This window comes from Harpegnathos saltator, unplaced genomic scaffold (assembly GCF_003227715.2).
Source record: "Harpegnathos saltator strain DR-91 unplaced genomic scaffold, Hsal_v8.6 scaffold587, whole genome shotgun sequence".
In the NCBI taxonomy this organism is placed as follows: Eukaryota; Metazoa; Arthropoda; class Insecta; order Hymenoptera; family Formicidae; genus Harpegnathos; species Harpegnathos saltator.
In genome coordinates, this window is record NW_020230412.1 from 886,700 (window position 1) to 899,030 (window position 12,331).

At 34.9% G+C, this 12,331-nt stretch overlaps 1 protein-coding gene across 1 annotated transcript; it reads right to left on the reverse strand.

The window, feature by feature from the left end:
* Nucleotides 1-7,975: 7,975 nt before the first annotated feature.
* Nucleotides 7,976-11,227, reverse strand: LOC105186958 (protein YIPF1). The gene is made up of 4 exons (XM_011147503.3): nt 10,930-11,227; nt 10,372-10,757; nt 10,119-10,299; nt 7,976-8,472 (listed from the first exon to the last, which is right to left on the reverse strand). The coding sequence occupies exons 1-4, from the start codon at nt 11,126-11,128 to the stop codon at nt 8,261-8,263; spliced, it is 978 nt and encodes a 325-aa protein (XP_011145805.1). The 5' UTR covers nt 11,129-11,227; the 3' UTR covers nt 7,976-8,260.
* Between the last annotated feature and the right edge of the window lie 1,104 nt (nt 11,228-12,331).

The following is a 12,331-nucleotide window of genomic DNA, read 5'->3' on the forward strand; positions in this document are numbered from 1 at the left end:
TCTGTCTGTCCTTTGTCATAGGAGTCATTCCTGTCCTGTTTCGTCGAGTAGTGTTAAGCGCGCTCTTTCTTCGTTCTTCTTTCCTTTTTAGTATTCTTTATATCTGATCGCGCACTCTTTACTCCGGTTTGTGTCGGTGATACTCAGCATGAGCTGAAAAGCGAGACGACAAAGTTACGAAATTCAGAAGCGAAACTTTGGAAACGGTATTTGGATGGCGTTATTGCGGAATAAAGATGGACCCGAGCGAAGTGGCGGTCTCGCAATAATGACCGTACGTGGTGTTTATATTTCGAACCGGAAAAACAAACGGAGCGAGTTGAACATCTAGCTTCGACGTGACTGTGAGATCTTTGATTCGCGTCAACGTGTAAACGTCATTGTTTCGGTATTTGCGTCTCTGGAGATTGAGGGGACCGGAAATCACGCGCACTAGACCAGCTCTAAAGCATCTGAAGAGTGTCCCGGGTGTTCGCACTTTGCCGGGTAGGATGATATATCAGAGGTATAGCGTGCTATCGCACAACGCACAGCGATTCCAGAATGGAAGAATTCGCGAAAGCGAGACAGAACGGGGCTTCTTCACTCTTCCGTACCTGTTCACACGCCTAAGGCTCAGTTCCACAACTTACTGTGAACTGTAAAAGTTTAACTCGTAAATTTTAGTTTAGAGAAAAAGTTGCGTTCCACAACTGCCATAAATCACGGTTATAACGTCGATTTTCAGCAGTTAAAGTTAAACCCTCAACTTTGGGCGTTTAGTGAATTTAAACGAAGTTTAACACTCATCAATTTGAGGCTGCGTTCCGATATTCACTGTCAGTACTGAATATACTCTATAATATACGTGACACGAGTTGTAGATTTTCAGTACTAGCAGTGGATATCGGGTAACGCAGCTTATGAAAGAAAATTTATTACCATCCCGCTTTTGGGGTTATGTTAATGCAGTATCACGATTTTTTGAATATGCCGAAGAATTAAAGGAAGACGATATATACAAAATGAGGAATAAATATACTGAGATGTGACTTTTTAGAATACATATTATCTTCATCTGAAGATGAAGATTTTGAAAATTTCATTTATCGACGACCGAGAATCATAAGAGAGAAGACGACCATTATGATATATTGAAGAATTTGACGACGTTGATTTTCATGCACGATTTCATTTATCCAAAGAATCTGTTACTGCAGTTTAAGCAGAAATCGAGCGATTTGTTTTCGTCCCTCCTCCCGTTCTACCTCCGAGCGTTTATTATTAACCAATCACAAACCATGTTTGACAAGAAGGAGACATCTTTGGGACTTTCCTCGTACAGACCATAGGTTTACATGAACTACGGTTATAGATGCGACGTGGAACGCAACGCAGCGCGAGTTTAACCATGACGTGAAATGTAACAGCCGCTCAGAGCTAAGCTCGATTCAAACTCGGATTTGTGGAACTGGGCCTAAGTCCTCGATCAAAACGCCTGGTTTCTGCACCGAGAGGGAGCGATCAAAATGAGACGTCAATCAAAATGACCTCGCGTTTGTAATACCTAGCTGAAAGAGAAAACTCGTATAGGCGAATAGAATACTTGAGCCGTCTCTTTTTATACAATGTTGCATCGAATTCAACGGTAATATGCGTAACGCGACTAAACGATTAGAGGGGCCGCCGAGAACGCTCACCCTTGGCCGGACATTTTGCCAGATTCGTTCTGTATCTCGCTGTGTTGTCACGCATACGCGACCCGGAACTCGATCGACCGAACAATCAATGTGGTTCTGTGGCTTGGTGTTCCTCGACTTCCGTTCCCGCGTCCACGTGGGAATTCGTAACCGTCTCAAAATTGAAGCGGCTTTGACTCGGGAACGGCTGAGACCGAGCTCCGAGATCCCACAAGTAATGTCGCTTTCGTCTCACTTTAAACAACATGAGTATCTCATACGCTTTATCTTTAGACACGACGCGTGTACATCAACTTTTTCCCTTTGCGGTTTGTATCGAAAGGCGAATGTGTAAGTATTGATATCTTACATTGAAGATTGCTTCGAAGAAACGACATTGTTTATGGGATTAGACCCGATAGAGTCCTATCGTCCCATCATTTGTTGATCACATGACGTTCGCATTTTCAAGCTATGGAATGATATTGGTTGTGAATCTGACGAAACATTCGGGAATCTGGAGGGTTCGCGCGGAGAGACCGAGTTGTGTCAATGGAATGTTAAAAATTAAGTCTGTGTAAGATATACCTTCCTCATATAAGTTTCATAGTTTTTCATCGTCGGGACGTCTGTATAAACATTTCTCAGCTCCAGTATAACATTCTACTGAGCGGATCTTGACGAAGTAGCACGGGATCTCCGAATTACGCGACATCTACATAGCGCGGTAGAAATATTTGCTTCTGCCAGCCTTTATCGGCTTTACGAGTCTTGTATCAGATCTTACGGGCACACACAAGCTATTGTTCTATAATACCCCTCCCCTTTCGATGTTTCCCGAACACTAAAAACACTCGTACTCAAATATTCGGATGCGGCGATCAATTTCTCGCGGCAGTTATTGCCGGTGATCGTGTCGTCTTTTCACAGATGAGATTCTAATTGATCACCTTTGATTGAGTTTGTACAGAATTCCCTTGCGCGGAAAAAAAGAGAAAACATATCAAGATTGTGTATAACTGATATTCACTACACACCGCAGGCTCTATAATCTCTCTAGTTGGGAAATCCTTTGGATTCTAATTTGGAAATACAATCGAAGTGTCTTTTTTTCAGGATTTTTTTTCTCTATTTTCTCGGGAAAAAAGTTTATAATTATATAATTATATAAAATTATATATATGATTATATATAAATTATATAGAATTATAGATGACCCATATATGAATTTTGTTTCCACATGGTGCACACACACACACACACATATATATATAGATATATATATACAAGGTGTACGAAAAGTATCGGAACGGCGAAACATCTCGAAAACATTTTAGAAAAAAATATTTCATACAAAGTTATATGGTTTCAAGGGAGACATGAAACAAAACTATATCATTTTATTTATGGCGCCAGTTTCGAGATATTCCGATTATTACTTTCCTTAAATGGAAATTTATTATATCATTTTAATTTTTTATTATATCATATCCAATTTTTATTGTATCATCTTTTTCTACCAATTAATTTTAACAATTTTTGTCTGAAACATCTTTTTATTTGCCTAATATTTTTTGAGAAAGGAAATTTGATAACTTTTTCAAAATTTAGCTTACGATATCTCACTATTTATCAGAAGAGAAAATAATATTAGACTTTTTTGGTCTCAAGAATATATTGTTACAATAGCGCCCTAACTTTTGTTAATTTGATGATTTTGAAATTTCCAAAAGTCAATAAATTAATAAGAGTTAAGATCCTATTGTAACAGTATATTCTTGAGATCAAATAGAATAAAAAAGTCTAGTACCAGTTTCTCTTCCGACAAATAACGAGATATCGTAAATTAAATATTGAAAAAATTATCAAGTTTTCCTTAAATATCTCAAAAAAATATTGGGCAAATAAAAAATGTTTCAGATAAAAGTTGTTCAAATTATTGACATTAATAGAAAAAGATGATACAATAAAAAATTAGAGTTTCCATTTAAGAAAAGTAATAATCAGTGGATATCTGGAAAAAGTAGTGCCATCTATAAACAAAATGATATATGGCCTCTTGTTTTATGGTCTCTTTGAAGGCATACCAACTTTTGTCTGAAACATTTTTTTCTAAAATGCTTAGTTTTCGAAACATTTCGCCGTCTCGGTACTTTTTATACACCCTGTATATATATGTACATACACACACACACACCGAAAGATGCTGTTAAAAGAAGGAAGAGCAATATAGTTTGAGCTCAGTGAACATTAACAGCAACATTGCATCGATGTTATTTCTTATTCAACTACTACTAACTTTTATGTATTTTACATTTACATTACTCTGAGTAGAAAATTATAATATTGATATAATGTTGCTGTTAGTTGATGATTACTGAAATTCAATTAAATGTCGGCTGATCTGTTGCAAGCACAAGCATTTATTTCAATTGTATTTATTCAACAGCATTTCTTTCGCTTTAGACATATATAATTACACATGATTATATACAGGGTGTTTTTTAAAAGAGTGGACTGATTACATGTAATTATAATCTTCTTATCAAGGCAGGGGCAAAAAAATACTTAAAACGCTTGATTCAAAATTTGAATAATGTCGTCAGGATTAAAAGAATTAATTCCGATGTTAACGTAGTGTATAAAAAAATAATACTTATGTGAATGAATCTTCAAAATTAGAAAAGAGAAAACAAAAATTAAAAGAAATGCTCAAAATGTCCGCCGTGTGAAGCGATACAATTCCGGCTTCTTCGCATTATGGATTATCTTGTGCGTTCAAATATCCCTGAATAGTGTTGCGTATCGTCCGACATTCATCTTCTGTTCTTTGTAAGTTGCTGATTGTTGTTAATTAGAATTGGATAAACAACTGTTTCCCTGTGGCTCCACAGCCCAGTGGATTTAACAATTTAAATATTGTATATCGTATGCACTGCGTTAACATCGAGATTAGTTCTTTCAATTTTAACTCGATATTAACCTTTTAACAAAACGTTTTGGGCATTATGTTTATCGAAATCTTTTAAATTGTTTTCACGAGAGAATATGATTACATATAATTAACCCATCCATTTTTGGAAACATCCTGTATGTGATCGTATGGAGACAAAATTTATATACAATCATTTCCTTCCTCCCCCCCCCCCCTCCCTCTCCTGGGTTGTTACATTTTTCCGACACAATATTTTTATTGTTTCCCGCGGATTTTGCAGAATCAAATATCGCGCTGTTAGTACACCCTACTAAAGGTAGATGCAAATCGAGAATGATAACGTGTAGTCAACGTAGTAGCGGCGAGCAATAGAGAAGAATTCTACGAGTGTCTTTTTCGAAGCCTGAATGTACGAACTATAAATTAGCGTAGCGTTGAAGTGTGCGTGTGACTTGTACAGAACGTCGCCTCTCATACACTTTACATTTTCCTTACTTATTACTGTTTTATCGCGCGGACTTGTTCCGAGGTAATATACGCCCTAGCAAAGAGTCTGTGAAAAAAACTAATGAATAATCGTAGCATATATAGACAAGAAAAAGTAAAAACAGAGATCGCCGACGAGAAAACTCGCGATTGATTTCCGATATGGTCTGCTGTATTCCGCCAGAATACAGCAGAATATTCGCATTTTGTACCAAGTACGAGAGAAATCGAGTTGCAAGACTGCTTTTATTCGTATCACAGTCGATTTTACTGCACACCATGCGTGGTCCGCGGAAGAAAGGCCCGGCGATCGGCCGTTTTTCGTTCACCACGAGACCTTGCGTCAGCGCGTTAATCAATCGATAATACATAGTACATACGCGTTGCGCGCACATAAATCGGATCACGTAATTGTTAAGTGATATACGACTGAATAATCAACTTAAAATTATTGTAATAATGCGTAATGAAAACGAAACGAAAGAAAAAAAAGAAAAGGAAAAAGAAATACGACGCAGTGCGGTGTAGGATATATATTTGGAGTGTCCCGTAACTGTGATTTTTTAACAAAAAAAAAGCAAAAAAGAAACGAGAAAATATTACCATATATTGGGATATAGGACGATTGGCTTTCTTCCGCCAAGTCACAGAATCGTAGCGCTAACTACTAACGTGTATACATCTGTATATATACAGAGTATATAAAAAGTACCGGGACGGTGAAGTATCTTGAAAACTAAGTATTTCAGAAAGAAAATGTTTCAGACAAAAGTTGTATGGTTTTAAAGGGGGTATAAAAGAACTATATCATTTTGTTTACAGATGGCTTTTGTCTGAAACTTTTTTTATTTGCTTAATATTTTTTGAAATGTTTAAGGAAAATTTTTTCAATATTTACCTTACGCCATCTCATTAAATATTTGTCCGAAGAAAAAGTGGTACTAAACTCTTTTTGGCCTCTATTTGGTCTCAAGAATATATTGTTATAACAGCACCTTAACTTTTGTTAATTTGATGATTTTGAAATTTCTAAAGATCGATGAGTTAACAAAAGTTAGGGCACTGTTGTAACAATATATTCTTGAGACCAAATAGAGTAGAAAAGTTACCAAGTTGTTCTTAAATATTTAAAAAAAATATCAGGCAAATAAGAATATGCTTCAGACAAGAGTTGTTCAAATTAATCGGTAGAAAAAGATGATATAATAAGAAATTGAGGTTTCCATTTAAGGAAAGTAGTGATCAGTGAATATCTCGAAAGTGGCGCCATCTGTAAACAAAATGATATAGTTGTTTTTATGTCGCCTTTGAAGTCATACAATTTTTGTCTGAAATATTTTTTTCTAAAGTGCTTAGTTTTCGAGATATCTCGTCATCCGGGTATTTTTTATGTATATATATACAGGGTGTTTTAATCGTTCTATCCGTGATTATCTGAGAAATCATTAGCGGTCACCGGAAGATGTAGAGAGACATTTCGGATCAAAGTCACTCTGTTTCAGGGGAGAGACGTCTTCTTGCAATCGACGTAACTTTTTTTTAGGCGAAATCGCTTCCGAGATACGCGCGAGCGTCATCTTCGTTTCTCCAGACGGAACCGTTTGTTTCTTTTCTTTCTATTTTATTTATTTATCTGTTTCTTGTGTCTCTTTCCGTTTTTCTTCTTACATCAATCAAACTCTCCGGAAGAAAGTATTCCGTTCACACATGTGTAAAATAGGCTAATAAAATCCAATTAACCAGAATTAATTGATCGATCTCTTGATATGAACTAACGACCAATATCTTTTAATGCGATTACATCAAGAGTGAGTGTAATTTCCCGTGTTTCAATATATATATATATATGGATTACTTTGCGAAAATAAAAAGAAAAAAAAAGAATTATATTATCACAGCCGAGTTTATACAATCGAAGATAGTATAATGTGATAGGTGCTCGACTCACATATATATATATATACACACGTTATATATAAAATTCTAGGCTTTTGTCCACAAAATTCTCGTATTTTACGTATATGTACGACGCTCACGCTGTAAGAGGATGACGTCGAAACGTTCACCGTTACGTTTCATCGTCGTCGTCGCCTCTTATAGTTCGCTTTATTGACGCGATCCATCGTCGATACGGCAATATTTCGGGAGCGGTAGAGTATGCAATCCCCCGAAAGAAATTACCCTTCGAAACGCGCCGCGGATCTCTTTTCCGCGCGATAATTTCTCTCCCAAGAACTGCGATCTCTTCTCGGTGTCTCTTCGGAGAAGAGGGACCAGTCCGGCGAGATTCAGCCGCAGCCACAGAGTCAGAGTTACTTCTTCGAGCGACGCGTATATTCGATCGATGTGTGCTAACAGCGTACACTCTACGACGGACGCAATTCCCATCGTGCGACAGCGAGAAAATTCATTACCGCCGTGGTATAATACGACCGAAGCCTCTGACTAGCCGTCGCGCCAATCAGAAGGGAATCTAGAATACACCAACGATAATAACGTAAAAACAAAAACAACTACAAAATGAATGTTGCCTTTTGTTACATTAGTTAACTGTAAAAGACTAAGATACTAATGAATTATGCGCGATTAATAACGTAATAATCTATATTGTATTATATATATATATATATATATATATATATATATATATATATATGTATATATATACGAGTATTAATATCGATCACACATTATGTACAACGTCGTGAAGATTTTTTCGTATGATTGTAAGTGATATGTGTGTGTGTGTGTGTTGCGTTAATGTAACGCGCCCCTATATTGCAGTAGGGCTGTGAAATAAATCAACCAGACACTTGGCCGCCCCTGTGTGTGTCTCTATTCCTGAGTGCATGCGGATACGGGGACCCATGGGCACAGTTTCCTCTTCGCAGAGAAATGCGTACATATTCCTTTTTTATTCTCAGTGCACGGTAATAATTCACATAATTACAGTATAAATACTAAGTCTACACGAGTAACGAAAACATAATGCTTATCATGTACGTTTCATCCCGCGCGTCGATTGCTGGAAACACGCGGCGGAGTGATGTTCTTTTAAATAAAATCATGTTTGATATATACGCGCACGTAAGCGTGCACGAGAGAGAGGAGTAGTCCTTCTCTTTCAGTAATACTCTAGTCTTGGCGACCGTTTATATCCTTGGACCTGCGTCTGGACGTTTCAAGATGTCGAGATTGTCGCTGCATTATGGCTGTCATTTTGCGACACGTTGGCTACATGCAACACGTTGGCTTGAACGGTGGAAACCATCAGTTCATTCGTGGCTGGTATAGTGCTTCTGACTGGCTCGTGAAAGAAGTACAGCATAAATACTGCTGTCAATACCAGATGCATGCCCAGAATCACGGCAACGTATATTATTCGATGTTTACCTGTAAATTCAAGTTGCTTATACTTGTGTTACTTGCTGTTACTTATACAAAATAAGCCATTTAATGTTTCTATTTAAAATTCTATCTTCTTTGCTTTTCCTTTTTTTTTTTTAAACGAGTGTCCAAAATTGTGTAATGCAAAGCATACTGAATGATGATAATTTAATGAGTGAATTATACATTTAAGTATACAGGTCACTTGTCTCTCTCTTGATTCTTACACAAATCATATGTTTCTCCCCATTCTTTTTACATATAAAGATATTAAGGATTAATAATAAATTAATATTAAAGATATTAAGAGGCAAGATGAGAGGGAGGGAGGGAGGGAGGGAGGGGGAGAGAGAGAGAGAGAGAGAGAGAGAGAGAGAGAGAGAGAGAGAGAGAGATCAAACGAAACTAATAAGTTATGCGATATTTGACGTTATAGCTTTGACATAATCAGACATAAAACATGATGAAATTATTCCACAGCTATTTTTAAATCATTATACTATTTCGTCACATAAGATAAATTTAAAGTCTTGCTTCCAATTATTCTATTGTTCAATTATTCCAATTGAAAATTAACAAAGAAATTTCTAACATTTTTTTTCGTTTTTCGTTTTTCCTCAGTATATCATCCTTTGAGATAAAACTATTTTGAAGTATTATTGTCACAGAAAATGTCGAAATAGCCTGTATCGATACGCCATACCAATGATTGTTTTGTACGTTTGAATATTCCTGAATGAACGTTGCAGGTATTTTGTACATTGCTACAAATCTTGAACAATTTACACTGTATTGATGTATATAATACTATAGATTTTTGTTGACTTCACAAAAAAAATCATCACTTGTATTGGTAAAAATCACTTATATTTAAATCCGGGTATAAAGTTGTAATATTCATTCGTACTTATTTTATTTTGTATGTATAATTCATGCTGCAATTAAAAGGCCGTATTTTAAAGAGTGATATTTTTGGAACCTATGTTTATTGAAATTTTCGTAATAAGTTTTAGAGGTAGAATGCATTTATGAATGTTGACAAGGTTTAGAACTCATCGCCTGACAAAATCTATTATCACGAATCTTGAAAATGCAAAATATTTCAAATGATATCAAATAAATGTCCTTAAATGGATTTTCAGCGACAAAGAAGAAGTTTAAATAACGTTATGTATCGCTGAAAATACTATGTTACTTTTTCAGATAAGTCAATGTACTGTGATTATATATTTATATACAAGTTGCTTAAGTTATTTGAATATTTTTTGCATTAATTTTTAGCATTTATTAAAGACAAAGGATGGTTTCCGAAAGTTTATCCAAAAATTATATATGCTTGCATATAAATTTTGTCTCTATATGTAATCATATATAATTATACATGTCCATACTGAAGAAATGCTGTTGTACAAATATAACTGAAGTAACTGCTCATGTTTATGACCACCTGTGATGTAAACGCATAATTGAACGAAATAATATTTTCTCTTCACTTAACAGTGTTTTTCAGTGTAAACATATATAATTCCATGTGATTATATACAGGACTATAAATAAAATTCATATATATAATTTTATATAATTATATACAATCCTGCTTGATTAGGCCTATATAGTACAAATCATGAAAACATTAATATATGATCTCTTACCTGCAATGACTGGTAATAATGATCGTAGCAAGACTCCTCCAGATAAAAGTGTCACTACTATAGCCAAGCACCATTGCAACCAGCTGATTTGAATTGTCCACAGAAATGTCACTGGGATATAGATAGTTAGAGAATATCCATAAAGACACAAAAGTTCCAGTAATCTTGGAGTAGCGTAAGACTGAGAAATAAATATTACATAAAAATATATTAATATTGTTAAAAATATATGAGGTATTATTTGATAACAAACCTCGATCAATTCCTCTTCAGTATTTCTTGAACTATTAGTCCATTTTAACGCACCCCATAGGGCTAATGGTAGAAGCCATGCATATATAAATATACAAGTGGCTGCATATGAAACGACATGAAAATCATATTTCCAATGAAAATTAGTAGAACCAACAGATGCAAAGTAATTCGCAATGTTGCCACTAATTGCAATGGAGAAGACCAGAGTCATGCATATCCAAAAAGGTCCATATAAATCTGGGTTTGGTTTGATGTGCGTTATAAAATAATTATCGCTACCATGTGGTATCATGGATCGCTTAAGTCGTTCCAAGACATCGTTTGTGTTGACGTTGAAGAACTTTTGGTAATATTCGATCGTCCAAAAGCTGTGTTGAGAATTATCTGACAAACAGAGATTCTAGTTTAGTTAAATTCTACTTAAACGATTAAGAAATCATCAAAAGGAAATCTAGTTCTCTAAATTAGAAATGGAAACAGAAATCTGTCTAAATTAAAACGCAAACGATGCTTCATTATTGATAGTAGGTGAAGGGGAGAAATAATAATTACGAACTTTCGTTTTTACTGGGTATTCCTTGTAGATCCTCTATAATACCGATACCAGTGGAATCATTGGGGAGGTTATTAAATGGCTGATGAGTAGAAGGTCCGGTACCCAACTGTCCCTCTGCATTACCAGCCTGACTTATCGGTGCAAAATCGTGGAATGATATAAACTGCGAATCTGTGTTTTTTGACTGACCACCGTCCATCGTTCCAATGCAATGTTTCCTCTTATTTTCACTTTGACAATTATCAGCTGCATCTAGTAGCAGACAAACGTCCTATCAGGGATCAGGGGTACAAACATTTTGGAAAAGAGAGGATAGTTTGCAGCGTCATCTATTCTGGCAATTGAACTCGCACACAAAGAAATGATGAGAATACTCAAGAGATAATGTAGAACACATCACCAATCGGAGTAAAATTTTTCCTTATTCCTTTCAAGTTGAATTTTGTTGAGTTTTAATGGATGTATCTATTGAGATAGTTCAAAACAAACTAGTGTTTGATCATTTTGATTATAAACAATAAGAAGACACTGATTACGTCTAATTGGCTTCAATTAAAAACGTATATACACTACTACATAGAACAGACATTCCGACTTCAAAGTGAAGTGAGGAGAATAAATACATCGTAAGCAGTTAGATATCCGGGAAAAAGATTATATATGATTATGTATAAGTTATATATAAATTTTGTCTACATATGGCTACGTATACAGGATGTGCCATTTTAAATGAGCCAGGCAAAAATCTCGAAAAATATGAATGATACTAAAAAACATTTCAGACAAAAGTTGTATGGTTTCAAAGGGGACGTAAAACGGCTATATCATTTTGTTTACAGATGGCGCCAATTTCGAGATGTTCACTGATTATTACTTTTCTTAAATGAAAATCCAAATATTTATTACATCATCTTTTTCTACCAATTAATTTGAACAATTTTCGTCTGAAACATTTTTATAGTTGCCTAATATTTTTTGAGATATTTAAGGAAAACTTAGTAACTTTTTCAACGTTTAACTTATGATATTTCGCTATTTGTTTGTCGAAAGAAAAAGTACTTTTTTATTTTATTGAGTCTCAACCCAGTAAGCAAGGAACATGAAATTAATATTTAGAAATGTTGATTTTTTTTATGTGAATTTTTGAACGTTTCTTGAATAATATTATATATACATTTAAAAATTATTATTTATTATTATTTTGCAATATGATTTTTCGACATGTTGTTAAAATATTTTATAAAACATTATAGCAAATATTTTTTAAATATTATTTTAACATTTATTTGATGTTAATGCAACAGTTTATAATTTGCAAGCAAAAGCAAAGCAAAAATGTTTATAATTTGATATTAGATCTGCAACATTATAACATTCTCATTTAAATATTACTGAAACTTCG